This window comes from Trachinotus anak, unplaced genomic scaffold (assembly GCF_046630095.1).
Source record: "Trachinotus anak isolate AG129_WGS33_773 ecotype Australia unplaced genomic scaffold, CSIRO_AGI_Tana_v1 ptg000003l, whole genome shotgun sequence".
NCBI lineage: Eukaryota > Metazoa > Chordata > Actinopteri > Carangiformes > Carangidae > Trachinotus > Trachinotus anak.
Window position 1 is genome coordinate 18,285,842 of NW_027273854.1, and position 27,534 is coordinate 18,313,375.

The window sequence follows — 27,534 nt, forward strand, 5'->3', positions numbered from 1 at the left end:
AAATTTTACATAACACCAGAGGTCTGGAACAATGATACTGGAGCTCTTCCAGTTATATTTATATAGAGGTACTGTCTGAGATTTCTTTTTTTCCATCACAAAGTTCTCTCATGTTATCATGTTACTCTCTGCTGGGAATAATAGTGTAAATGCATCTACATCGTCAGAAAACCTGAAGGGAATGAACTGTAGATGAAATAAATGCAGCTGTAGTCATTTACTACGTGTGGGGCGCAGTGATCCCAGAGTGAGACACATGGAAAACCTGGAACAGAATATTCGTTCTGCTGACCTATAGAAATACAACTTCTATTATACTTGTAATACTTACAATACTACATATAATACTTTGACCCTGTTGGGATCCTGTAGAAATAATGACTCAATTTTTGCAGTGACCTGATTGATCAGTAGTCGGGCGCTGACAGGTTTTAATCGGATCCTCTGAAGTTAACCAGGTTAACCATGCACTGTAGGTTACCATGGTGATCTAGTGGGCCAACTTTTTGATACCTGAAAACTAACTTTGTTAGCTTGATAACACATAAATCTCACTGATGCTAGCTCCAGGTGTCTTCTTTTTTTAATGTAGATGCACAACACACTGTGCATCTCCTACTCACCTAATACCCAGTCATATTTCTCACAAACAGCCACATGCAGGACACGTCACTATTGGTAATTTAAATTTTATTATAAAAAACAGTATTTGAGTCCACAGTTTGTGTTTCCTTTGTACAGTAAAAAATATTAAATTAAACTCCCAAAGTTTTTAGCAGAAAGATAAAGATGGAGTTGGTGGGGAGGGAGATCAATTTCCCCCAAAGGAGGAGGAGGAGGAGGAGGAGGAGGAGGAGGAGGAGGAGGGGATTTAAAAGTCCAAGGGAAGCAGCAAAGGGGACGAGGAAGAAAGAGACGGAGACTGACTGCTCATATCTCCTCCTTTCTCCTCATTTCTGTGCAACACAGTTCATTTGGATCAAAATCCTCTGTTTACTCCAAACAGTAGAATCCTAAAAACACTAAAAGGAGCCCACCCACCCATTTATTTCACATCCCAGCCCATGTACTCAAAATGTTACAGGCACACAGGTATGCACCCCCCTCCCCAAGCCTCCACTGCTCCATATCAAGTGTCTTTAAAGGAAGGAGTGCACACACATTCGAGGGAGAGGGTTTGCATGTTCGTGAGGGAGGAGTCCCTTCCAGCATGACCGATGTCCAACACAGACGCTGGCTGAGACGTCACAATATGTCCGTTCAACATCTCAAACTCACAGCAGACCCTCAACCACTGCAATAAAACACTGACATTTAATTATTCCCACCTGGACAGACCCAACTAAAGACATCTACAGCGAAATGAAATATTCACTAACCCCCCCCTTAACAGTCAATAACAAAAATATATTTCTATACGAACTGTAGCAGTCTCAGAGTACTTAACACCCCCACCCGTCCCACCCCCCAAGAAAAAACAATAAATAAAGCAAACCCAAACATTTAAAAAGGAGGATATGCATCATGTTTGGATTTACATTAATAATAATAATCCACATCACTCTGCAAAACAGAAATAGACAGACTGAATGATGGGAAACAAAACCGATAAAAAAAGTTCTTTGCATTAAATCATTTCCTCTTTAATTCTTGACCGTGTTTAAAACCTTAAAAACATTTCTTAAAAAAGGCAAGTATTCCCATTTCCCCAAAACCCCCGAAAATATCGCCCCTCTTCTATTCTGCAAGAGGTGGAGGTGAGGAGGTTGCTAGAGAAACCATCCCCCTCTTTGTCCACAATTGGCAAAAAAATATATTAACAGCAATAACTTACAATTCATTTATTCTAATTTATTTAACGACTGCTTGATTTATTGTTCATCTCCCATAGGAAGTTCAGTTCAATGCGTCTTTATTGAAAACATTTTAAATAACATTTATAATAGTATAAAAAAAGAAAGGCTAAGTAATAACAATAACACTGTCCTGGGTGAGTGCAGTTTGTGCGAAGAATCACAGAGCGTTCCAGCTCAACTTGACACGTTAAGTAGAATTCCTACATGATGTCTAAAGGGTTGTGATTCATATTCTGGCCCAGTGGGTCCTGACCGTTGCCCCCCGGCCCGTGGAGACCAGCCATGCCACTCAGCTGAGATAACATGGCACTTTGGTCCGACCCAAACTGCTCCATAGAGTTCTGTTGCTGCTGTTGGGTTGGTGGCTGTTGCTGTTGTTGTGGAGGAACCACCATACCTGGGTGGTGCTGGTTCAGATGACCTGGGTGTGGGGAACCTGTTTGCATCTGGGGGGAGATGTGATGTGGGGAAGGCTGAGGCTGCATGCGTGGGGACGGGCTGGAGTGTGGTGGCTGCGATTGGGGTCTGGGAGAGGGCTGCGGGGATCGCACCTGGTTAGCCAGGGATGTGGGCAGCGCCTGGCCCTGCAGGTGTGGGTGTGGGGACTGGGCCATCTGCTGCGGCTGCTGAGGACTCATGGGATTGCTGTGTTGGGCTGGTGACCCCCCGGGGCCCAGATGCTGCTGCTGGAGCAACCTCTGGTGGAGGGCTTGTTGGAGCAGGGCCTGAGAAGATGAGGGTGGAGGACCACTCTGAGGGGGCTGAGGGCCCTGAGGTGGCTGCTGAGGACCTCCTACACCCCCTCCACCTGGCCCTGCATCACCCCCTGGCAGACCAGCCATGGCACTCTGCTGCTGCATCTGGAGGTGGTGCTGGTGCTGGAGCCTGTGCTGGAGTGCAGCTGTGGCCTGCTGCTGGGTCACTGACCCTGGGTAACCTTGCCCCTGTTGGCCTGGGGGACCACCAGGCTGCTGGGGGCCAAGAGGGGGACCTCCAGGTGGGCCCTGTCCAACTGTAGGAGGCTGCATCCCAGGCTGTCCCATGTAGCCCTGCCCCTGTGGGGGCTGTGGCTGCTGGAATTGACCGTGATTTACTCCCATTTGCTGCTGCTGCTGTTGCTGCTGCTGCTGTTGCTGTTGTTGTTGTTGTTGCTGCTGCTGTTGTTGGAGGTGTCGTCTCATGAGCATCTCCCTAAACTGTGTAGTATTGAGATTTCCCATTTGTGGCCCCTGGCCCTGCATACCCCTTCCTCCCCCTTGCTGTTGTTGCTGCTGGAGAGCTGCCACTTGCTGCTGCTGTAAACCACTGAGCATTGGCCTCTGCTGCTGCTGTAACTGCTGCTGTTGTAGCTGTTGCTGCTGCTGCACTTGCTGTAACTGGGCCATGGTGGCCATGTTGACATTAGTCCCTCCCTGACCCCCCATGTGCATCCCTGGCTGGCCGGCACCTGCAGCATTCATGTTGACCTGTGGGCCCCCTCCTGCCATGACATTACCAACAGGACCCCCTGTGGGACCAGGACCTACTGGCACACCACCTGGTCCACCAGGTGCTCCCTGGACACCCTTGTATTTCGAGGCCCTCTGCTTAATAAAAGCAGCCATGAGCTGCGGATTAGACCGCAAGATGTTGAGGACCTGCTGCTGCTGGAGTGGTGAACTAGGTGAGCGAAGAGTCCGTAACAGGTCCTGAAGAGCTGCCTGGGGGATGTTCCCACCAGCAGCACCAGCTCCTGGGACACCAGCAGCCCCAGGGACAGCTCCCCCTGGGACCCCACCACCAGCACCTTGCTGTTGCTGTTGTTGTGCCATGTTTATCAAGGCAGCATGGCCCTGAGCTTGTTGGTGCTGCTGCTGCTGCTGCTGCTGCTGCTGTTGTTGTTGTTGGATTTGCTGCTGCTGTTGAGCTGCCATCATGGCTGGATGGCCCATTTGGTTCATCATAGCTTGTCTCTGCTGGGGCGGTATCCCCTGGTTTGCCCACTGCTGTTGCTGCTGTTGAGGGTTTTGAAGTGGTGCACCCATCCTCTGTTGTTGAAGCTGCACCTGCGGGGGGAGTTGGCCCTGGGGCAGGCTACCCTGCTGGGGGGGTTGCTGCATGGGTCCCCCAGTGCCAACCATCATCCCTGGTGGAGCGCCTTGTTGTTGATCCATGTGGGCCCGAGCAGCTGCCACCGCTGCTGTCTGTGGTGGCATTCCCTGGGGTCCGACCATCCCTACTGCCCCTGGGTGTCCCATGCCCATCTGTTGACCCTGACCCTGTTGATGGTGCGGATGAGGAGGCATCAAGCCTGCAGCTGCCTGGGCTGCTTGTCTTTGTAGAGCCATCTTCCTCTGAGCATCTGCCACCTGTTGGATCTTCATGGCAATTTCTACTGCTGCCGGTGGAGGGCCAGAAGGAGGCTGCTGTTGCTGCTGTTGAAGGGGAGGCTGGACTTGGGGCTGGCTTGGAGGTTGCTGACCCCCAACACTTGCAGCCATGACGTTGCCACCAGGTTGCTGCTGGGGAGGTGTTGCAGACCCAAGGACTGGTTTGCCCTGGGACTGGTGGATTGGGGAGGAGCCCGGCGGTCTGCTTGCATATGGAGGCAAATTGTTTGGGTGCTGTTGGAGCTGTTGAGGGTTGGTCCCTGCTCCACCTTGCTGCTGCTGGACCTGAGGAAGCATCTGCTGCTGATGTTGAGGAGAATTCATCATTGTCCCAGGCCCACCACCTCCACCTGCCATCTGTTGAAACTGATGGTGAAGGTTGTGCTGAGGAGGCATGCCACTTTGTGGGGGCATCCCACCTGGCTGCTGTTGCTGCTGCTGCTGGACTCCAGGGCCTGGGCCCATTCCTTGCTGTGGGACTGGAGGCATGGTCTCAGTTGGGGTCTGAGGAGTTGGGGGTTGGGTACCCCCAGATGTTGGGGTACTGGGTGCCGTGGTACCATTGTTCCCTGGTGAGGGAAGTCCTACCACAGGTCCTCCCGGTGGCCCTCCAGCTGCCTGCCCCACCCTCTGCATGCTGGCCATTCTTCTCCTTAACATCTGAGCCTGCTGGAGCCTGTGCTGCAGCTGCTGCTGCCGCAGCTTTTGCTTGATGTTCAGACAGAATGGGACGGGACATTTGTTCTCCTGACAGTGTTTGGCATGGTAGCAACATAGAGCAATGAGCTGCTTGCAGATGGGGCAGCCACCATTCGTCTTGCGCTTGCAGCCCTTTGTATGCTGAACAACACGCTTCATCTTCTGGCAGGATGGCAGGGAGCAGTTGGCGTTGCGGCACTGGCATGCATGGACCAGTGATTGGATGCAGCGCTGGATGCTTAGACGACGGGAGTCTCCAGGGCTCTGGGTAGCTGCTGCTGACTGGTTGTTGCTGTCGTCATCTAGCCCAAGCCCCAGCTTATCCATCTTGTGCTCATGACCTTTAGTGTTGTAGCAGGTGATGCACAAGTCATAGTCCTGGAGAAGAAAGGGGAAATAAGAGGGATGTGAGAATAATCATTTATACAAGCACTAGATTGATTAATACATGTTAAAATGTGAAACTAAAATGCTACAAATGTTTTTCAATTTATGTACATTGTACATTTACTAAGTTTTGTGAAGCCCTATCTTAAACTGTCTCATCTTGGCTTTTGATATTTCAGACTGGCCTGTCTCATTCTTCATCTTCTCACCTCTACCTCCAGTAACAGCCTGTTTTGCAATGTTTTGTAATGTTGTGCAACACACTCAAATACACAATAGTGAGTCTTCGTCACTCTTCCTGCATGAATTTTTCACACTGTAATCTGGGAGTGCTGAGAAAAAAACACTCCAGCCAAAAGCAGTACTGTCAGGACTTGCAGGTGCCACTAGATACAAAACAGTTTCCCATCACCGTGGAGACTCAGTCTGCAGCAACACTCGCTTGTCTGGGAACTCCCATGACCAGAACTAGCAATGTTTGGAAGGTGATGAACAACGGTCACAGTGGAGTTGCAACGACACTGACAGCAATACGAGGGAATTCACTCTTCTGAGTTGGAGGGGAGGGGAAAAAAGCATATCTGTTTGTTCACTAGGCCTCTAACTAAAACCTCTTGCCACTTCATAACAAAGAAAAACTGTATTATCAACAACAAAATATGGGGGGAAAAAAGGGCTTGACTGACTTTGAAAATAAGTGATTTTTGGTGAGATGTTAGCTCATTGGCATTAATGCCACATAGTGAGGTCTGTGCAGGCAGGAAGCATTTTAATTTTAAGTATTTAAATTTCTTTCATTTCAAGACTTTTCAAGATAAAAAACACATCACAGTATTTAAAATATTCAAGGGGTTGCCGCCTTCTTGCTGCAATTTGATCTCCAGCCATTAAAAGAGAAACTTTAGTGGTCCTCGATTCTCACCTCGCAGACAGTGCAGTGGAAGCGGGTCTCCACGTGGTGTTTACACTCATTGCAGGTGTAGACAAAGCGGTCCTGGCTCTGGTTGTGCAGCTCCACCAACATACACATGGAGCTCCACTTGGACCTCCTGAGAGAGCTGAACTCCAGGTGCTTGTCCCTGGCCAGAGTCAGGAAGGCATCGCGGCCATCCATCAGGTCACAAGCCATCAGGGGGTCCGAGTCAGTGATGGGGGGCAGGGAGTTTGCAGTGGGGCCAGCAATGAGGCGGATGACAAAAAAGACCTGGGAAATGGAGGGGAGAAGGTCAGCTTTAAGTTTCCTTATACGGTGTGTGGACGATGTGTGATTCAGGCCTGGCTCTTACAAACAGGCTTTTATAAATGTTGTTTTTACATTAATATGCACATTCAGGAAAACAAATACATAAATTAATCTTTACCTTCCTACACAATAAATAAAACAGATGCTACTATCGTAATTCCTGTAGATTCCCTTATCTCCTGTTCATAATTCATTAATACACAATTGCTGAAAAGTGTTTTTTTTCTAAGTAACAGCTAATGTTAGCTCATAAATGTAAACAAGGTTTGTGCCATGTGAGACAATTTACTGGGGCTCTATAAATTTGAATATTTTAATGGATGTTTGCCACCTTTACTGTCTGTAGGTTAAAGGTGCCTTGTGGAGAACACTTTGGTTTTACACTGTCACTAACCAAAATACATTGTGTGTACAATGTTTATTTCCTTTCTCATAATATATCTATAAAGCAAATTTTTGTCTTTTAATTTTATGTGCTAGAAATCTTTGCGTTTTCACTGCTGCCATCAATTATCAATCAGAAGAATACTGAGAATCCAGCAGTGGATGTATCACGTTGCTGATGCTGATAACAGCAGTGAAAGAGAATCAAAACAGATGTTGTAAAACCAAAAGAATGAGCTGAAAGATGTAGAGCTGAGAGAACTGCTGAGTCAGTGATAATTCTGTGTGGGTTCATCAGTACAAAGAACACCCCTCACGTACATGTAGTCATGTGGTCCACAGTTAAAACAGAAATAAAGATTCTAGCTGCTTTAATCCATTATTTGTCTGCTCATGGTAAAGGTAGGGAAGCTCAGCTGTTTCTGTTCTGCAGTTGAACAGCAGAACATTTAAAAACGAAGCGACAGAGCTGCAGCAGTGAACCCTGCTTCTCACAGAGCAGAGTCAAGGTGACAACTGATGACACAAGTCTCTGTAATGTTCCTATATTTATTTAATCCAATAAAATAGGAAGCATCTATTGCTACAATCACACATACCTCCTTATGTTTCTCCATGGTGGCGTAGAGTTTCTGTGACAGGTCATTGGAAACGTTGGGCATCCCTGGTTTTTTCTTATTGGCTCGGCTCAAGCTACTCTTGTTCTTGCTTGTCTTTTTATTGTTCTTCTTTTTGGCATTCTTGCTGTCTCCTTTTGTGGCCTGTGAATGTTTAAATGTTCATTTCAGTGAATTCCACAGCCAAAGCAAACATTAATATTTTTTTGGGACATAAATGAGCCTGACAGTGATGAATACATGCAGACTCTTGCTCTACTCACATCGGTGCTCTCGTTGGAGGTGCTGTTCTCCTCCCTCTTCCTCTCCTCCTCCTCCTGCTCCAGCTCTTTGATACTCTCCTCCAGCACGTTTGGCCAGAAGTCGCCCTCAAAGTATGGCAGCTCCTTGGCACTGGTCAGGCGGTCCTCTGTGGCCTGCTTGAAGATGTCCTGAGGGACGAAGACAGACAAAGAGATGATGTTAAATTCTTGTAATGCTCTGTTAATTGGCAGATGGAGCATGGGCAGTTTTCATGGGATTGTAGATATCAAATTTTTCTGATTTAAAATATTAAATTTCAATGTTTTTTATGTGATATGATCGAAAGCTCCACAACAACTGGTGGTGAGATTGTTTTCTCAAAGAAAACAGTATTAGCAGACTTGGAAAATGTGAATTAGACTAGAAAAAAATAGTTAAATTGAGAGCTTTCTGCAGTGTTAAGTGCATTAAATCACATTGTTGGTACAAAAACTAAAATAAAGCATGCCTCACCTTGTAATCATGGACAATGCGCTCGGAAACAGCCTTGTCCAGCATCTTCTTGTACCACTCCTGCAGGCGTTTTGGCTTGGGGATCTTCTGGTCCGCTGGGTGACAGTGGAAGATGTAATCGTCCCCTTCACTGGGTGGACAGGCCCAGATATGACCCGTTGTAAACCTGAGACATGGACACATGTAGTTGGATTCATCAAGGCTATTATAAAGAAGCAAACTGACTTCCTTTCAGTCCATCTGCTTGTTCATTTTCATGTAACCTACAACTGTAGCAGCACCTGGAACACAAAGCCTACTGAATACACTTTACGCTGTATAATGGGCTCAATGTTCATGTTGAAGCTAATGCTTCAAGTTCTCTTTTAGAGAAATGATTTTCAGCTGCTCAGCTGTACGCATCATGTTTGAGAAGGCCTCAACTTTTCTCTTACCCCTGCTTCCTGACATATTCCAGGTAGCCTAACAGGATCTCATGGTAGACAGCAGTCCTGAGGTGTCGAGGTTTGAAGAAGTGTACGCTGTCCAGGTAAGAGATGTACACTCGTCTCTGATTGGGGGGAGGGCAGTCCGAGCCGTACTCTTGAACGTGCATGCCGAAAAAACACACATCTGCTCCATCGATGTCCTCAAATGCAAACAAGGCTTTCATCCTGTATGGGAAGGACTCGGCCATCTCTCCACTATCCACAAACCTGAATTTAAAAAGAACAGCCAGGTGAGAAAAACAGCTGAAATCTTCCCTGCTGTTTCTGTACAATAATGTGTCATCTTCTGACAAAGCATCAGTGCAACAACATGCTTTTAATGCTTGAGTCAGGATAAGCTGGTTCAAAATTAGACTATGAAGACTTGCTGATTGAGTTTTACTGTTACACTGGATAACAGATGAAGATGCATAACCAGTGGCTGGATCTTCTAACTTAACACACTGCAAGCCTTAAACAAAACAACCACAGCACAGAACAGACTTGGCAGTTTAGTGTAGGGCTTAGTATCATTTATGGCTTTTTGAGGAAAACACAAAATGGACTATGAATTAGCATCAATACTGTATTCTTTTCATGTTTAAATTAACTTGACAACTCCAACCCTCGAACGTCACTATACAGCTGTAGCTGTGTGTGGTCCATTAGTGGACTGTTGTGCTGAATAAGTTTGTCACCTCTGAAATAAAACTTGTGCCATCCCTAACATGCATTTATGTTCCACCACACTTCAGTAAACAAACTCCTTCTTGTTGAGATTCTTCTGCTACATGTTCTGCAGTGCACTATGACTGGCTAGCTGTTGCCTAGCTACAACAACCCTGTGCATTTGTTTTTGCAGTGATGTGGAGGAACTGCTGCTTGTGCAAAGTTTCCCTCAGCAAACTGATCCTGGAGAGGCACCCCTCCCCAGCTATGTCTGATCACAGCTATTGATGATACAAACCCAGCTGGTCATTACAGGCTAACTTTATCTTGATAGACTCTGTTGTGTAAAACATATGTCCAGCTTGTGATTATCTAACTTCAGCCTGGTGTCTGAGCTGCTGCAGGACTTAAACATTTGGGCCGTTTGTCTCCACCTTTACCAATTTTTAAAAACCCTGAAGAATTTATTTTTCCCTCCCTGACATTGTGACATGATTAACTCTTTACAATATGATTGAGGTTTTAACACCTGCTAAGCTGAATCAGACAGATCCAGATGCATCTCATCGCCAGTGCTTGTTTTCCCTGTAGCTTCATAAGCCTAATATTATATTTCCTAAAAAGGAATAATTTCTTCTGTCAGCAGAGGTGATGTTTCCTTCAGTAGAGGTTGGGTTGATCCTCTATAAAACGTGGTGGGGTGCCCTGTGGGGACCAGACAGCCACTGTGCTCTGTGTGTTTGTAGGATGTGTAGAGCAGCGCTGTGTTGGGGGGGGTCACTTTCTGTCATTGCAGCTTCTTACTCTGTTGCCAGTATTTTCTTTTAGGTTGACTGTGGAAGGATGATTCTTCAGATTTAACTGAGAGTGATCGACCAGATTATTTCAATACACACACACACTTGTTAGATAACAATGTTCAGCTCCCCCTTTGTTCATGTGATAAAGTCCTTGTATGCAATATGTTTGAGATGATTGGAGTCTGTTTTAATGCTTGCTAATGCACCACTTCCTCCCAGGAAACTGTGCATAAGCCACATTAAGGTGAATTTATTTTTTATGATGATAGCAGAGTGGAGTCTATTTTTTGTATGAGGTGGCGTGTACCCTCTTGAGGTTTATTTAATCAGAAGGAACATACAAGACACATATGTGAGTGAGATTGTGATATCAAACATAATCACTCAGCCATCGTACTAAATTTGTTCAAGGTTGCTTCCTCCACCACACACCCAGAATCTGCAGCAGGCGGTTTAACCTCCTACCTGGACTTCATGCCCGGCTTGACCTCGACCACCTTGTCTGAGACATGGACCACTCGGATTGTGACCTCGCCAGATTCAGGGTGGCTCTGCCGCTTGAGGTAGTCGTTCACTCGTGTCTCCAAATAGCTCCCCAGCTTGGTCTGGGGAAGCCCTGCAGGAAAAAAAAAAAACAGACAAAGAAGGAGGTTTTTTTACTGATGATAATAAAATAATGAAATAAAAGTTAGTGGATTATCCAAATGAATGATTTTGTTTCCTGTAAATTATCTGGCTTATTAGAGAGTGGATTGATGGGAAAATATCTGACCAAAAAGAAAATTAAATTAGTGGTAAATGATTCAGTGAAATCATTGTTTGGTAGAACACATGACACAGGGTTCATGTTTTGAAGTTAGTTGCACAGAAAACAAATAATGTATAATGCAGGAAATGTAATTTTTTTAAAAGATCATACTTATACTTATTGAACAAAATCTGTTCTGTTCTTTCTAAATGGCTGATAAATGCTACAAAACCAAGCAAGAATATATACTTTAACCACAACTTCCTTTGAAAAAAGATGAGATTTTAATTAGCAGACAAATTTTCATTTAAAACAGGGTCAAGTTTCCTTCAGTGTAAACTACACAGCAGGATACTCGTTTCTGGACACTGTCACACTGGTGGCCTTTTTGTGTGGCAACTCTTCTCATTCATAAGATGCACCTCTTTGTTTTGCTGAGCACGGAGTGATGGTAGTGATATAAGCCTCCCTCCTTCTGTCATGTCTGTCTGTATTTTATGGTTTGCTAATTTGCCTTCGTTGTTTTTTCTTTTCTCCCTCTCCTCATCCTCTTTCAAACTCCACATTAGTGCATTTATACTGACTGCTACTGGAAAATATAAAGTGACTAAAAAAAATGTCTTTACTGCAGGTTCTTCTTTTCACATAGGGAACAAGATAGATACAGACAAGGCAAGAAGATTTGAACCAGGAACCATGGCAGTGATCTCAAAAAGATCAACTATTGACAAAATTAGATATAAAAGTAACATTTTTTTTAAATGTGCACTCATTCATCAGTAATATGGTTAGAGTTTTTGAAAAAAGCAGTATCAAATCAAAAATAGAAAAGTGATGAAAAGTGATGAGAACACAATGAAAGTCTGAATTGTATTAAAGGAGGCAGGCAGGGACGTAAGACAGACACCCTCCACTTACTTTTGGCTGCGTATTTGTTCTCTTTCCGCGTCTTATTTGCCTTTTTGAGGCAGTTGTCACACACAAAGCTGTGGTTAGGGAGGAAATAAAGAGTAAATGGTTAAATTTGCAGGTTACCATCTGCTCTGTCACAATAAGCACAAATGACAGTGATGTAGTGGCTTTAATCAAGACATGATTTGGCCTTTGATGTCAGTCTCTCTTTCTTCAAACAACTATAATGACTCGGAAGTTGCTTCCATCTTTTAATTACAAACAGACCACACATGACGGGCGATCAAACTTTGAGGAGTGAGACTCATTCTTCACTCGAGCTGTAGGACTTAATTTCCGTGCGAATCTGTTGCAGCCACCCTGGCAGGCATTCTTAGTTTTGATGCAATGATCAAAACTCCTACATATTTTCAGTTTCAAAACCTTTTCCAAACTGCTCCTCAAAATGATGGGACAGTGTGTGATCTTTAACAATTTGCTGAAGGCAGCATCTCTACAGCTACATGAAAATGTGAGTCAAGACTTGACAATTGTACTTTCACAGCAACTGTATTAATGTTTTGGCTGATTCTGAAGCTTTTCAAAGAATACAAGAGACCAAATTCATTTCCTGACCCAGTCACATTACACAATGTACAGAGTGTGAGTATGGTAGCTGGCTCACCCTGACGGCCATATGGTTTCATTATGCAAGACACAGATCTGGTGCATTTTACGGCCACAGTCAGTACATTCCACAAGCCTGAGCAGAGAGAAGACAAAAGGCAGACAACATTCAAAGTTAATAGGGCAACATGTCAGGCATGATGGAAATATCCTGTGCCACTGCAAGAGCTGCACAGTAGTTAAATAACAGCCAAAATATTTGTGACACATGGAATATAAAATCTTTTGTCTTTCAGCTATCAATCAAAAATAATTTTTTTGTTATTCACATTATCACAAATCTTAAATCATAACAATCTAGACAAAATACGTTTATATATATATATATATATCATCCTGTAGCAGTATAGAGGTGGTGAAAAATCATTAAAAAAGTAAAATTAATAAGTTCAGAAAGGGACATACAACTCAGGATCGAGAGTGTCGTTCTTCTTTCGCTGGAACTGGTCTTTGTTGATGGACCTGTCAGAAAATATCAGAAAACAAACTACTGTAACTGAAACAACAAGATAATCCTCTGTGGACTGGACACTGTGCAGAATCCTGTGCCCAAAATTCAGAAAATTGTTATAGAAATTCAAAGTGTGACCACCAGCTACATATTTTATCACAATTTACTGTTACACTGATCATTTGTATGTCCAACCTGTACCATAGGAGATACAAACTCTTGTCAGTGAAGAGTAGTTGCTTCAATAAAACATGACTGTTAGTTAGTGATATGGCAAACTGAAAGAATTAAACTATACAGCAAAGGATGAAATCAGCAAATAAAAAAAAGAGGAATTCATGTTTTAAAGGGGCACTTCTTCAATCTTACACATTAAGTTTTGTTTATTGATCATGAGGAGTGCAACCATCACTAAAACGATTGTATAATAATCTGAGAAAACAACCTTGATGATGTCACAGTGATGCAATCAGGATTATTTTGACTTATTTTGATTTGACTTGGCTTTTTTGTTTTTAGAGAAAGCTTGTGCTAAAAACTAGAGGTGTAGAGTTCACAATCCAGTTGCATCATGGGAAATTTAACATCCAGTGTTTCAGAGCTAGACCCATACTAGAGACTAAAAGCCATGAAGTCTAACATCTGCTGCTTTGACTGAATTTTGCTTTTTCTTAATCTGTCTCTTGCAAGTCGCCCAGCTTTAGTAAAGTGCAACACTAAATATCTGGAGTACCCTTTAAAAATGTTCTGTATTTAACTGCTTGGCTTTATCTTACACATTTCAACCAGCCATACAAAACAAAACTTGAAACCCAGAAGAGAAATCAATAAAAAAAGAAGCTATTAATAATTTTTTATCTCATACATTCCATTGAGCTGCTGGTGGGTCAGTAAATACAATCTCATGTTGTGCAGCTAAACATTGCCACAGAACTTTGTTTAGGGTTTGGGTCATTTGATGGAGGGTTGCAGCTATAAAAAGCACAGTGTCTTGAGTTTGAATACTTCATCCAGAGTGAACCCCATTTAGCTTCAATAAAAGGTGTCTCACCCTAAAGCTACCTAGGGGGAAATAAAAGGAGAGTAGTGAATGTTAAAGGGTTCTGATGCTTGTGTTGTCTTATTTTTAATCAGAACCTTTCTGGGTTAGAGTTTAGAAAAACTGGTACATTCAGTCGTTGATGCAGCAGGACTGCTCATCTGGATAAACACTACTTGAGAAACTCTAAGTTTTAAACGGTGAGAGCTGTTATCTGTTGTGTGTGAGAGAAAGGTGGGATAGTACTCACGTCTGAGGTTGGGAGGGGTCATCCCCCAGGGAAACACTCTCGCCCTGGATTTCGTTGAAACACTTCTCACAGAAGTGGTACCTGTCAGCAAGAAGCCCATATTTTGGTGAACTACACCGTTCGCCATCAGCACAGCCAATCACAGAGAGGGCACGAAGAAGCAGCCGCCAATCAGGGTAGGGCAGGACAGGCCAGGGGGCGGACACACAGGAGGAGGCAGAGGGCAAGGTAGGTCGTCGCCAGCAGCCAATCGTGATGCAGGGTTTTTGTGTGGGCGGGTGTTTTGATTTTGCGCGTAAATTTCGGAGTGGATGATTGGTCACACCAAAGCAGGCCAATGCAGACATCACAAGCGTTAAAAAAAGGAGGGAGAGAAGGGGAGAAGGGAAGGGGGGGAGGGAGATGGGGGAGGGGAGGGAGGTCAAAATGAATATTAAAAAAAGCGTGAAATAAATCGTTACAGGTCAAGACGAAGACAATGGAGGGACAGAGAGGGAGAGGGAGGACATGGACGAGTGGGGGGACGGACAGGATGTGAACAACAACCAACAGAGGACAGAGAGCCAAGGCAAAGCAAAGATTAGCGTCAGACGTCCAGTGGTAAACAACAACAACATTACAGCAACATGAGAGACCACTAGGAGCTGTGGAGGAGGAGGGAGTGAGGATACGAGTCTCCAAACATGAAAAGGGTGAATGAGGAAAAAAATAAATTAATGGTAAAGCAACAGAGACCCATCATCCTTTCAGTTCATTTATAAAGTGGGAACCTTTCTTCTGGTGGTGAGAATGGATTAACCCCCCCCCCTCATTTAAGCAATATCAAAAAATGCAAGCAGTCATGTGTTGTGCATGTAAATTTACTCAGTGGGAAACAATGGTGCAACAAATAAAGAATAACTGCTGAAGAAGACAGGAGCCCACTTTATGAATGAAAACATAATGAAAATTAAAACGGTGAACTATGGAGATGGAGATGGTGCCAGGGTAACCATTTGAAGCCAAATTAAAACTCATCTGTGATTGCACTGATTGATTGATTGATGCTATGCTGTAAGGAAATATAACCTTGCATAATGTGCAAAATACAACAAGACACATACAAGCTGCTCTCACTGGCTGCAAATGTCTAAATGTGAATAATACTATCTAAATGCTGTTTGTTTGTGGTCTGTGTGTGCTCGTGCTCCAGTGTGCCGACAGCCCTTACCTGTTCTGGTAGCTGAAGTAGGCAGCGTCACGTTGGATGGTGCATAATTGTTTTCCGTAGCAGCATAGAGTTTGAGGGGAAAACTCAAACTGCAACAAGAGACAAAAAGAAAAGTTGTTTGCAGATCTGTTATCAGAGGGAACCTGGACACAAACTGAATAAATTACGTCTCTTATTTCTAACCTCCTCACACAAACATACAGTACTGGGATGCACCAGGTCAAACTCCTAGTTGGGCATTTTAGGAAACACACTTATTCACTATGTGGCAGAATTAGATGAGAAGATTGATATCACTCTCATATTTGTCAGTTAAATATAAAGCTACAGCCAGCAGCTGGTTAGCCCAGATTATCACTGTTGTCTGAAGCTTCATATTTACCATACAGACATGAGATTGGTATCAATCCTCTCATCTAACTCTCAGCAAGAAAGCAAATAGGTACATTTCCCCAAATGTCAAAGTCCTCTTTAACAAGCCAAACCTGACCATAAAGTAGCTCAATTCAAAAAGAAAAGCCAAATATCCTCACTGAGGGGAATATTTCATGTCTTTCTACACCTGCACAGACTGCATGAAATGTAAAAAACAAAAACACATGCTCCTGCCTCACCTTCCTCCCACAACAATATCCCAGGCCCTGCATGACGGGGTCGATCTCCGACTCAAACACCTCTGCCAGCTTGGAGCAGTACTTGTAGACGCGGGACGTCTTGCGGTTGTACAGCCAGGCGTTGTTGAACATCAGCCAGATATCCTCGACATATTGCCAAGGCTCTTGGTACTGTCCTGTGTCCAGCTTCCGCTTGATGGTCGACAGGTCCATGGGGTTCTTCACAATGTCAAAGTAGTCCTGGTTTGGAGGGCGCCATCCGGATGCAAGTGGCAGGTCAAGGGAAATTTGAGAGGGGTCAGAGGAGGGAGAGAGGAAAGAGTAGCAAGATGGTGGAACGGTTTGGCCGCCCGAGGGAGGAAGATGAGAGAGATAGGGAGGAAGAGTATCGTCATCATCAGCGTTGTGGCCGTCAGGTGTGATGAAGGCGTCGCAGTTGACCAGGTGGGACCAGAGTAGGGAGAGAAGAGGGTGCAGGGGGACAATGTTGTTGAGCGCTGCAGAGAAGAAGGTTCGTGTGCAAACAGAGAGACATGACAACTTCTGCCCTCCAGCTCTCTGCTTTGCACCCTACATTTAAAGTCAAGTCCCTGTCTGTACTGCACAGCAGGGACCAGGCAACTGCCACAAGTCTGTCCAGTCCTCTGCTGCTCACATAACCACAGGCAAAAAAATTTTAAAAACTAGCTACAGATGCATTTTATATAATCATACTGCAACTAAAGCCCAGTGTTGTGATCCTGTAATCATTATTTACCAATTTGCCTTAAAAAAAAGTGCATTTTCTCATTTCGCCACACAGCGATTAACACTGTTTGACAGCTAGGGGAGCGGCTTTCTGCTGAGGTTTGAATGCAAACAAAGCTTTCAGGGCTGGGTAGCGATCAGGGTGCAAAACCAAGAAGAACAGAGCAGTGGCAACAGCAACAGGCAGACAGAGATTTACTGTTTTTAGCAACATAGCGGTTGGCATTAACAACGGCAGCACCATGAGTAGCAATATGATGACGGAGTTAAAGCCAACAGTGCTGAGGTGAAGCAAGTGTAAGAGGGATGGATGAGTCTCCAAATTGTTTTTCTGTTCGTGTCGTCTGCCCTCCGCTTCTTCTCTGTTTGAAAAAGGAGCGGAGAAGAGAGCGAGGAAAAGAAAGGCTTTTTGGAGGTTCACCCAAAAAAAAAAAAAAAAAGGGGAAGGTGCGAGTTTCAAAGAGCAGGGTCCTTCTCAGTGTCACCATGGCAACACGAGTTAGGAAACAGACCCTCATCTCTGAATGGAACCACTCACATGAACAAACAAGTGATGCATATTACCATACCAACCTACAGGGCCAAATTTATACCACAATAATGCAGTACTTAAAAATCCAACCAGTTTGTGAGCAACATTTTCAATAAGCAGCTGAATGTTTAACTGAAAATGGCGATATCCAACTACACAACACTGAAAAGTTGCATCACTTGACTGCTGAGGTTCCTGAAGGAGAGGTGAGCCAATAGCCTGGTGCTCACTCATCACTGCTCTTAAAAAAAAAAAAAAAAATGGCCGAAGCAGTGGGATAGGACTGACACTATCACTCAGTTATTGATACATTAATGAATTTACCTGTAGGGAGGTGCATGTTTAGTCTTATTAAATACACTTTTCCCCCTAATTTGGATGCAGTGAGGGTAAAGATATTGTCCCACCTCTACACACTGCCCACCTGAACACTGACACGCTACTACTGGTGAGGAACTGAACTAGAAAGCTAGCAATGGATGAAAGGATGAAAACTACAAAAAAATCATAATAAAAACTTAAAACTTTATGACAAAAGGCTTAAGTCAAACAAATTAAAGTGATAAATGAAAGCAACTGGCTCATGAACTGATTTGAGCTTAAAGCAAATCATGTTTTCAAATTGTCCCATTGTATACTGTCCTTTTTATTTTTAGAGTGTTATCAAAGACAAGCAACCATTAATCAATTATGCAAAATACTCTGATGGATGCTTGGGTCACGTAATATGGTGCCATTTGTTGGGATTTTTTTATTTTACTTTTGTTGGGGGTGGGGTGGCTACAAAACAATAAAAGTTAAATAAACTTGCACTAAAAGCTGTCAGTACAAAAACTGAGACTTTAGTGTCACAAACTGAAAGTATTCAGCCAAACTGTTTGTCATGTTTTTTTCTGTCCCATCAAAGTAAAGGAAATGTTCATGAGACTCATTGCTTTGATTTACAAATGACAAGAAGTTTCAGAAAAGAGAACACACACACACACACACACACAAACACACACTCCTAAATTTCAATTTCTTAACTTCTGACATGCAATGGGGGAAAAAAATCAACTAAAAAGGTTAAAATAATTGGAAGCAAATGTATAAAATAAATTTTGAGAGTATGACAACTATGACAAAGCAGAAAAAAAATATTAAAGATGAAGAAAGTAAAAGAAACAATAATAAAAAAAAAAACAAAAAAAAAAACAAACTACATTTTCAGAGGAGTTGAAGCAAAATGGCAGCCAGTGCAGTCCCTTACCAGGTTAGTTTTGTTACTAGTTCGAATACGTACGGGTATTCCCAGTAACTGGGGGTCCACCGGCTGACGGAAGGGAAGGGACTCAGGGTCCTGCCGGTACAAAGCTTCCAGGGTGGGCATCAGAGCCTGACGCAGCTCCTCCGGCTTAAAGACTGGAAAAGATGGAGCAATAAAAACTAATATAAATGCCAGAGATTGTGAGATGGCACGTAAGGGAGGAAGAGAGGAAGAGGGAGAGGTAAACACTGAAAAAGAGCCTCATCTCTGGCAGTGAAACTCCACTGACTGGATCATGTAGCACTGTGGCATTGAACAAGACCTGTAGGACACGTCAGACGCACCGCACAGACAGTTGAGTATTCAGGGTACAGAGGCCGCGATGTCAGCCCAGAGAGGCAATGTGATAAAGTTAGTGTCTTTCAGATCATTTAATGTCTATCATGACACCACTGGTGTAGGTGCAGGTGTTGTGACGTCTTCAGACGCAAATCTCAACAAATTTCTACACACCCTTGATTTGGCTGGACAGTGCTCCAGTAGCTCAATCTTTACACAGACACGAATTTGAAGCCTTCTCACCACTCAAGTTGATTTTTAGTAAATACCTGTGAAGTCTTAAGTGGTGGTCAAAGTACAAGGTGACATTCACTAGTCCACGACAAATAGGCGGTGCCAGGAGCTTGGTTACGAAGTGACCACAGGGCTAACTGGTGAGCTGCTGAAGCTAACAAGCTGACAATTAGCTGGCGTGGCCGCACTAGCAGTCACAATACCTCCTGGCACTTATTTTCTCTCCAGTATTTTCTTTACCTCCTTCTGGCCTTTAATTCACTATTTTGTTCTATAGAAAGTTATTGAATGGGGATATAAAACTCTCGAAGCTAACAAGTTGTTTCCACCTGACAGTTGGCCACATCGTTAACTTAGTTCAGAGATTTTATTCAAAAGATGTAGTTGTACCTCCAACATTTGTGGCATATGTGTCTGCAAACAGCTGATCTTCTGTGGAGCAGTTCATACTCCATCAGTGGAGGTTAAATCAAAGTGAACTGTGCAACACAGCTAATAAGAGTCGGTAGTTTTCTCCATATTGGAATCTCCCGCTCTCCGTCCCTCAAAGATTAGCACTGACAAGACACCTTCCTATGGGTTAAATCCTGATGTGGTGAGGTCTCAACATCTACTTCTTGTAGATCTTGTTAGTAATACTACCTTTGCCCTTTCTGTAATAACAGCTGTTAAATTGACAAGAGTGAAGATTCAAAACGTACTTTTCTTCTTGCTCTGAGTGCTGGCTGGGGAGCTGTTGGTGGCTGTTGACCCTGACCCCTCCTCTTCCTCTTTGGGCTCTTTCTTCACCTCCGGCTTCTTATCTTCACCTGTTGCTACTGATGATGACACCGAAGATGAAGATGTATCCATGGGCTCGCCTTTACACCCATCTCCAAGTGGCTTCTCTTTCTTTATCTGAGAGTGAGATTTAAATGTCAGTATAATGATTTCATTGAATAAAAAACTGAATAAAAGCCTGAAAACACTATTTAAATATCAAAGGGTTTTACATCTGAAATGTAGACAACATAATTTTAAACATTCAAAGACTTTTCCAGGATTTTCAGACCCTGAAGTGTCAGTAAGTCTTACCTCTGGTTTCTCCTCTGTCTTCACATCAGGCTGACCCTTGCCCATCTTCCCTTTGCCCTCCCCTTGTGTATCAGCCCCTTCGTCGTCCTCCTCCTCTTCCTGCTTCTTCACCTCCATTTTAATGTCTTCCTGGCTGGGAGCAGGGCCATCTGCTGGAGCGAGCTGGGAGCTGGGATCAGTACTGCTGTTGACCGAGGCTGGAGAGGACACCTGGCCATCTGCTGTCAGAGAAGGCTTCGCAGAGAGCTGAGACAAAAGGACAGAGATTGAGTGAGGTTTGGAAATGCACAAATCCACCCACAGGACACATTTGCTTTTTGCTGAGTTCCCACACTCACCACTGTTTTGTAATCCAATCTGTTTTGTAATCTGACTTTTTTTTTATCATTTTATCCTTCCACAAATTAATTTGTCCTTCAAATAGTTTGAAAATCATCTATCATTTCTAATTTTCCTGGACTTAAAAAAAAAAAAAAAAAAAAAAAAAAAATTCAACAAACTTCAGATTTTTTTCATGGAAAAATTTCCTTTTTATGCACTTTGCTTATTCCTTGTGAGTAAGAAACAAAAAGCGCTAGACTTGCATTTAAGTATAACAGGGATCAAGCACCTTCTGAACTGAAGGCTCGTTGAACCAGAGCTACTGGGAAGCCACAAGCATCCCTGCATAAGGCTGAATGCTTGCTACAATAAACATGTGGTTTAAGAAAAATAAGTCTGTGTTGTGAAAAGTGGTCTAAGTAATGAAAGCAGGATGATCTACTCACTGGGGTCTGGGGCAGCTGCAGTGGCACATGAGCATTTTGGGTAGGCACTGAAGAAGCCTGACTTGCCTGGGGGCCTGAGGAAGCTACACCCCCAAGCGTTTGCTGTGGAAGCTGATTGGCCTTCTCAGAGTTTACCGTCTGCCCGGATGATTGTTGCTGTGAAGCTTGTTGCTGCTGTTGTTGTGGCGGCTGCTGCTGCTGCTGCTGCTGGGGGTGCTGTGGAGGGGGCAACTGGGGTGTGGTGGGGGTCTGTGGCTGTGGGGTCTGTGAACGAGGTAACGTGGGGGGCGTTTGATGGGGTTGAGGAGTTAGGCTGCGTGCTGGTGATGGGGAGTTTGTTCGGATAGATGGACAGTGAGGGTAGGAGTTGGGCTGGTTGGAGGTGGAGGTTGGAGGCAGGCTGGGTAGAGGCCCAGCACCACTGGCACTACCAGACCCCATGGAGCCCCCAGGGGCTCCTGAGCCTGGAGCTGAAGAGTTGGACTGTGCTGCAGGGCTGCTGGCTGGGAGGGAAGGCGGTGTAGACATCTGGTTCTGCTACAGAGGACAGGACACAGAGGTTAGAGAAAGAAGAAAAGCAAAGAGTCCATGCTCTTTTTATATAACAAAAATCATTTTTTCATTTTGCAGAAGATCAATCAACAGAGTATGAGAGAAGCAATACAGAACAACATGGGTCTGACTAATTACAGTGAAAGGTTTTACTAGGTTTACAACTGTGGAACTCACAACACTTTATTTCCAATCAGTCCCTTAGAAACCTACAAAATGAATTCATTAAGTATGGAAGCCTGCCAAAAAGCACAAATAATCAGTCTTAAAACTTCTGGATAGAGCCTATGAAAACCTGTGATCCATCTCTCACAGCAGTTATGAATAATATGCCAAAATCCTGATGACAGTTCAGTTAATTATACAGTCATTCATCACTACCCATCAATTCCTGCAGAGCTGTCCTGAGAGTTGGTGTCTATGTTCGTCCTCATTTGCATTAATTTCCCACATCCAACTGAAAATATGTTTGAATTTCATTATATCACACACAAGTTCCCCATGACAATCAAATTCATCTATACGTGTCAACTGTCACTCAATCCTCACCGGTGGCACTGTAGTCTGTGGCCCTGGCTGGTTCATGCCGACAGGACCAGAACCAAGTCCAGGACTAGACCCGGGAAACTGGCCCGGGGGGAGGTACTGGTTCTGTAATTGTGTGGCATTGGGCTGGCCCATTCTTGTTGCTCCCATACCCATCTGCAAATGAGACATTAAAGGACATGTGAAGTCTTTATAAGACATCATTACAGCCAACAATCATATAAATATGTACTGTTACAGGCAATGCTATGAATTGTTTATGCAAATGAGAACTTAAATTCACTGAACGTGGTTCTTCTGGGTTTTTATGTTTCTTTGTCATTTGCATACCCTCCTCCTTCATAACTTTGATTTCTCACAGCACTTAAGTTCAGGAAATAACAGCTTCTTTTGGACGTCATAGTATCAGTTTTGAAAATGACTTGACAGTAGTGACAGTTATACCAACCTGGTTCATTGGAGCATTAAGAGGAAGAGGGGGTGTCGACCTCTGACCCATTGACTGCATCCCCATCTGACCAAACTGGTTCATTCCTAAAAGAAAAGGACAACAGGAACGAGAGATGTCAGATTGAGAGGTAATTAGAGCCAAAACACCCCTGGTGTGTTCACTCTGGGACTTGCACTTTTAATTAAAAAACCAGATGTTTACAGGTTTTTTTTGTCTATTTTTTCTAACAGTGCGCCTCTCCTGAAATTCTCTGGCCTCACATTTTGAAAACAGCTGTACTACACCTTTCCGGACATGCAGCAGAGATGAGGACAAACAAACCACCTTCCCTCTGATTGGACTCCACATTGTGATTGGACTGTTACTGTCCAATCAGAGTCAGGAGTAAAAATAGGGTCAAAATTCATGCTCGTAGCTTCAGCATCACACACATTGTGAGAACTTTGAATGCTGAGTTTTAATGCAGTTTCCTGGTTTATGCTCTGTACACAGATGATCACAGGGGAACCCACCCTTTAATGTACACCCCTTCAAATATCTCTAGCAGTTTGGATCACCTTTGAGCTTCCTCCTCTGCGATTCACAGGATGTCCAATACACTCAATTAATATTTGTATTGACATGCTATTTTAAATACATTGTTCAAGTCTCTTCACTAAACATGCCTTTGAAATAGTGCCATTTACACGTACCTGCTGGGTTCTGCATCCTGTTGACCATCTGATTGGGTCCAGCGGGTCGGGTCATGGACGGATCAGCATGAGGACCATCTGACAGGTTGATAAGAGTTACAGAAATCACAGGTCTCGTCTTCAGGATCACAGATTCTCAACAAAACCACAGACGACTAAAAGATGTTTAAAGGATGAAAAAAGTGAGACAAACAAACTTTATCATACTTAAGTGTATGAGACCAGAGGTGGGCAAGTGTTTTCTCTCTTTTCCACGTCAAACTACATTTTTCCATGACCTATATTTCATCTGAAGATTTGAAAATTCTTATCAGCTCTTACTGACTTAAACGTTGAGCAGTCAAACTCCTTTTTATTATTTGCATGACAGCAGTATGTGTATGCATTCATGTTTGTCTATGTACACATTGGAGTGTGTGAGGGAGGTATAAACAGTTTCTTTACTTACTTGGAGGTTGCCCCGGGGGCATGGGCGGTTGTCCTATGTTTGGAGGCCCCTGTGGGAGCCCAGAGGAGGGTATTCCAGGTTGGCCAGGCATCATGCCCTGCTTCTGGAGCCGTGTCCTCCTCTTTTCCTCCAGCTCTTTTTGGATCTTGTAGATCTTCTCTGCCAGCAGGTGGTAGTACTCCGCCTAGAAGGCAGGAGGGAGGGACAATGTTACAGGATAGATCTCAACACTGCGTAAAATGTATATAATATAAGTATGCATATAATATATAAAAAAACATATGTTTTATTTCCTCCTCCTTAACTGGTTTCTTACCCTGCTGTTGGCTGACTCGTACATGTCCCCCTCAACTTTCCGAGCGTAAGCCACCAGATTCTCCATCCGCCGGTCTTTCAGTGCAGCTGGGTCAGGAGTGGGGAAGATGGCCTGCACACTGCTCTCACACACACACACACACACACACACACACACACACACACACACACACACACACACACACACACACACACCTCCATTTAACTTGAGGACAGACCAAGTGACACCCAGCACGTTTATCTAACATTCAAATTACTTCATTTCACTGGCTGCCGCCCATAGACTGATTATTTTAGGGGTTCACTCACAGTTTGTGGACAAGGTGGTTGCGGAGGTCCTGCGTGATGTCTTCATGCCAAGACTTCCTCATGCCTGCAGCAGAAGGAGGAGTTGCTGTGGGCATGGAGCCCAGGTTCCCCACACCATCATTCATCAAACTGAGGGAAACAAAGGGCAAGAAGGGTAACGAGGAGTAACAATTCAGCCAATACAGAGCTACGTTTGCCTTTGTGAAAGTCTGTTATATGACAGCAGCCTGACTAAAGAAAAAGCAAACAGCTGTGACCAGTGAAAAGCAGTCATACCTCTGTGCATTCATGTTGTTGTGCAACATGGCGTCTGGCAGTAGGGTGGACTGCTGGTTGGGGGGCTGGACTCCCACCCCACCATTCACTCCCATAGAGTTTCCTCCTGCAAACAAACAGGAATAAATTATTGTGGAATAAAACTGCTGTATCGGAGTGAGGTCAAGAATGAACACCAATGCTCAGTGATGATCCAAAGAGGTCACCATATAATTTGTGACATGCACAGTGGCATTACAAACTAACCCATGGTGTTTAGAGTCCTTATCCCAGGCTGCCCCTGCAGCCCCTGGTTTGGCATGTTGGCCTGCGGTTGCTGCTGGGGGATCTGGTTGCCCTGGTAAGTGAGGCCCAGCGCAGCATAGGCCCTCTCTATGGAGCTGGGGTCAATCTGGTTGGGAGGGTTTAGATTTGGAGTGTTGGACTGTCCACCTGGCACCCCTGAACCTAAAGAGTTCACCAAACCCACCCCTGCACTGTTGACAAGAGCTGTCAGGAGGAGGAGAGAGGAAAGAGTAGATAGGCGGTAGAAAGAGAAGGAAGTTAGTAATAAAGGATGAGCATGTGTTGATTCACGCTCACTGTCGTGCACTTTAATAGCTATCATTTCATGACAGATCATGTTTAATAACTCCGGGATAACCATGAGTAGATATACTACTCAAAAATAGACACACACACACACACACACACACACACACACAATCATAGTCAGAAACACTCACACTGCTGGTTCCTCTTGTCTCCAGCGTTTTTCAGTGGCAGGCATACAGGACAGTCGTGTCGTGTGCAGTTCTTCCAATGAGAGATGATCTGTCTGGATGAGGCACAGTGTGCCACTGGAGGAGAAGAGACAGAAATGGAGAGAAGTTTGAGAAAGGGGAAGAGAAGTGAAAAAGAGAGACAAGGGAGAACAAGTAAAAGTGTGACAGAGTGAAGGAGGGAGAAGAACAGTGAAACAAGAAAAGAGTCCAAAGGAAGAGAGAATGTTATTGTACGAGTCCTTCAGTACAATAACACTATGTCCAGATGGTGACTCAATGAGAGTAGGAGCAAGAAAAAAATTATAGTAGAACAGCCACCTATAGAGAGAATAACTCATTCTAGTACAACGAAAAGCTGGGAGGGAAACAAAGGCGGATAAAAACAATATACAAGAACCAGCCAAAAAAAGGAATTGCTGCAGATACATTACAACGTTAAACACCGCCTAGTGTTCACGATATAAACCTCACACAAACACCATAAAACCAGCAATCAGCATAATTCAGCAGACTCACCCTGGCAGGACTTGCCAGCCTGGCAATGAGTCATGTGGTTGAGCACATTCTTCATGGTGCGGCAGTGCGGCAGGTTGCACTGCCGCACCTCTCCGTTGGCCTGCTCCCTCCGTTGGCATTTGTGCGCATGGAGCAAGAGGACCAGCTGCTGTTGAATCAGCTTCCGCTTCTCAGGGTCCGCAGTAGGGGGCGCTGTGCCGGGACCTGCCCCTACGGCACTGAGCCCCACCTGGGCTGCTCCCACTGCTGCACCGACAGATACACCGCCAACCGCTCCAGGTTGCTGCTGCTGAGAGGCCTTGTGACAGAGAAGAGCGAGGAGGGATAGACGAGCATTAGAAAACAGTCAGGTATGATGGGACCACTTCCAATGACTAATTTAGGAACAGATTGGCAGCTAACAAATCAAATCAACAATCAAGACTTTCAACACAGATACATGTATAGGTAAATTTTCTTACTGCAAAATTACTAATCTGACCATAATTATGTAAAAAATAAAAATACAATGTTTGTCCAAATATGTATTAGACATAGAAGAGGTGTTCACTATCGAAAGCAAATGTAAAAGGCTCTAATGATGTCTTTTGGGACAGCTGTGGCTCAGGAGGTGGAGCGGGTCATCCACTAATCAGATGGTCGGTGGTTCAAAACAAGAGAAAAGTGCTATATAAGTGCAGTCCATTTTTAATTTTGTCTAAAATTTGAATAAGGAATACTTCACACAACACAAAATGCTCGGTGAAGAAAGGAGCAAAAAGTCTATTTTAGATCTGGGCTTCCAGCTATTCTGTAATTAAAAACAGGAAAATCATCTAAAGAACGAACGAGCCCCTTCTCTGTTGAAAAAAAATAGATAAAGCCTGTATTTAATTAAACCCAAATAGCAATAAGCACAATAAATAACACAGCCCTGCAATGAAACCATACTCTGTTGACTACTGACTGCTTCTTTAAGTTGACAGTGATTGGTGACTGACTGACTGACCGACGCTTCCATAAAGTCCACCTTTCATAAGAATCGTTGCCTTTTGAGATATTGCATGTGACAGAATGAGGGACACACAAGGGAAACAAAAGGTGATGGAGAGCATCCACCCACTGATTCAATTAAAAGTTGAGGCAAAAATTATTTTTTTAAAAACCCAGGAGCATTTTTTTGGATCAAGGTCATTGATCTTTCTCCATACAATCATATAGTTTACAGACTCTGCTGCGTTTAGTTGCTCCTAAGCCTCATTTCAAAAGGATTAATTTCTGTGAGGTAGGCGAGGTAATTGTAGTTAAGATTTGAGCTACTTCTTCACTAAAATGCCACACAAGGCAACCATGTCAATGATATTCCTCAAAGCCACCCGGGGAGTCACACTCAGACTGCTTCCCCTTTGAGACCAGTATGACTTCATCTAAAATATCTGCAGATATTTTGGCTACTGTCAATTTCAGATTAGTCTCTAAAAGTGAGCCTTTTACAAAACAAGCTGGCATGCTACAACAAACATCTGCACCGCCCATGCACTCCTTAGTGGAGACAGGAAAATACAAAGGAATAGTCTAATCTGAAAAGAAATAAATAAGACTTTCTTCTT

General features: G+C 44.0%; 1 protein-coding gene across 6 annotated transcripts in view; it reads right to left on the reverse strand.

The window, feature by feature from the left end:
• Positions 1–673: 673 nt before the first annotated feature.
• Positions 674–27,534, reverse strand: part of ep300b (E1A binding protein p300 b) — a 34,584-nt gene continuing 7,723 nt past the window's right edge. The window contains exons 4-30 of one of the 6 annotated variants that reach the window (XM_071474287.1): positions 25,946–26,243; positions 25,391–25,504; positions 24,912–25,154; positions 24,666–24,771; positions 24,390–24,518; positions 24,082–24,199; positions 23,766–23,949; positions 23,318–23,395; positions 22,623–22,708; positions 22,178–22,330; positions 21,077–21,610; positions 20,310–20,555; positions 19,937–20,132; positions 18,666–18,817; positions 16,138–16,377; positions 15,524–15,612; positions 14,314–14,424; positions 12,979–13,035; positions 12,572–12,649; positions 11,914–11,981; positions 10,713–10,863; positions 8,746–9,006; positions 8,312–8,477; positions 7,819–7,986; positions 7,538–7,699; positions 6,234–6,515; positions 674–5,302 (exon numbers count right to left, since the gene is read on the reverse strand). In XM_071474287.1, the coding sequence (XP_071330388.1) occupies positions 2,057–5,302; positions 6,234–6,515; positions 7,538–7,699; positions 7,819–7,986; positions 8,312–8,477; positions 8,746–9,006; positions 10,713–10,863; positions 11,914–11,981; positions 12,572–12,649; positions 12,979–13,035; positions 14,314–14,424; positions 15,524–15,612; positions 16,138–16,377; positions 18,666–18,817; positions 19,937–20,132; positions 20,310–20,555; positions 21,077–21,610; positions 22,178–22,330; positions 22,623–22,708; positions 23,318–23,395; positions 23,766–23,949; positions 24,082–24,199; positions 24,390–24,518; positions 24,666–24,771; positions 24,912–25,154; positions 25,391–25,504; positions 25,946–26,243 (7,716 nt within the window). In that variant the 3' untranslated portion in view covers positions 674–2,056. Of the gene's footprint in view, positions 5,303–6,233; positions 6,516–7,537; positions 7,700–7,818; positions 7,987–8,311; positions 8,478–8,745; positions 9,007–10,712; positions 10,864–11,913; positions 11,982–12,571; positions 12,650–12,978; positions 13,036–14,313; positions 14,425–15,523; positions 15,613–16,137; positions 16,378–18,665; positions 18,818–19,936; positions 20,133–20,309; positions 20,556–21,076; positions 21,614–22,177; positions 22,331–22,622; positions 22,709–23,317; positions 23,396–23,765; positions 23,950–24,081; positions 24,200–24,389; positions 24,519–24,665; positions 24,772–24,911; positions 25,155–25,390; positions 25,505–25,945; positions 26,244–27,534 lie in introns of all 6 variants that reach the window. The other 5 variants (XM_071474286.1, XM_071474291.1, XM_071474289.1 and 2 more) reach the window with 5 other exon arrangements.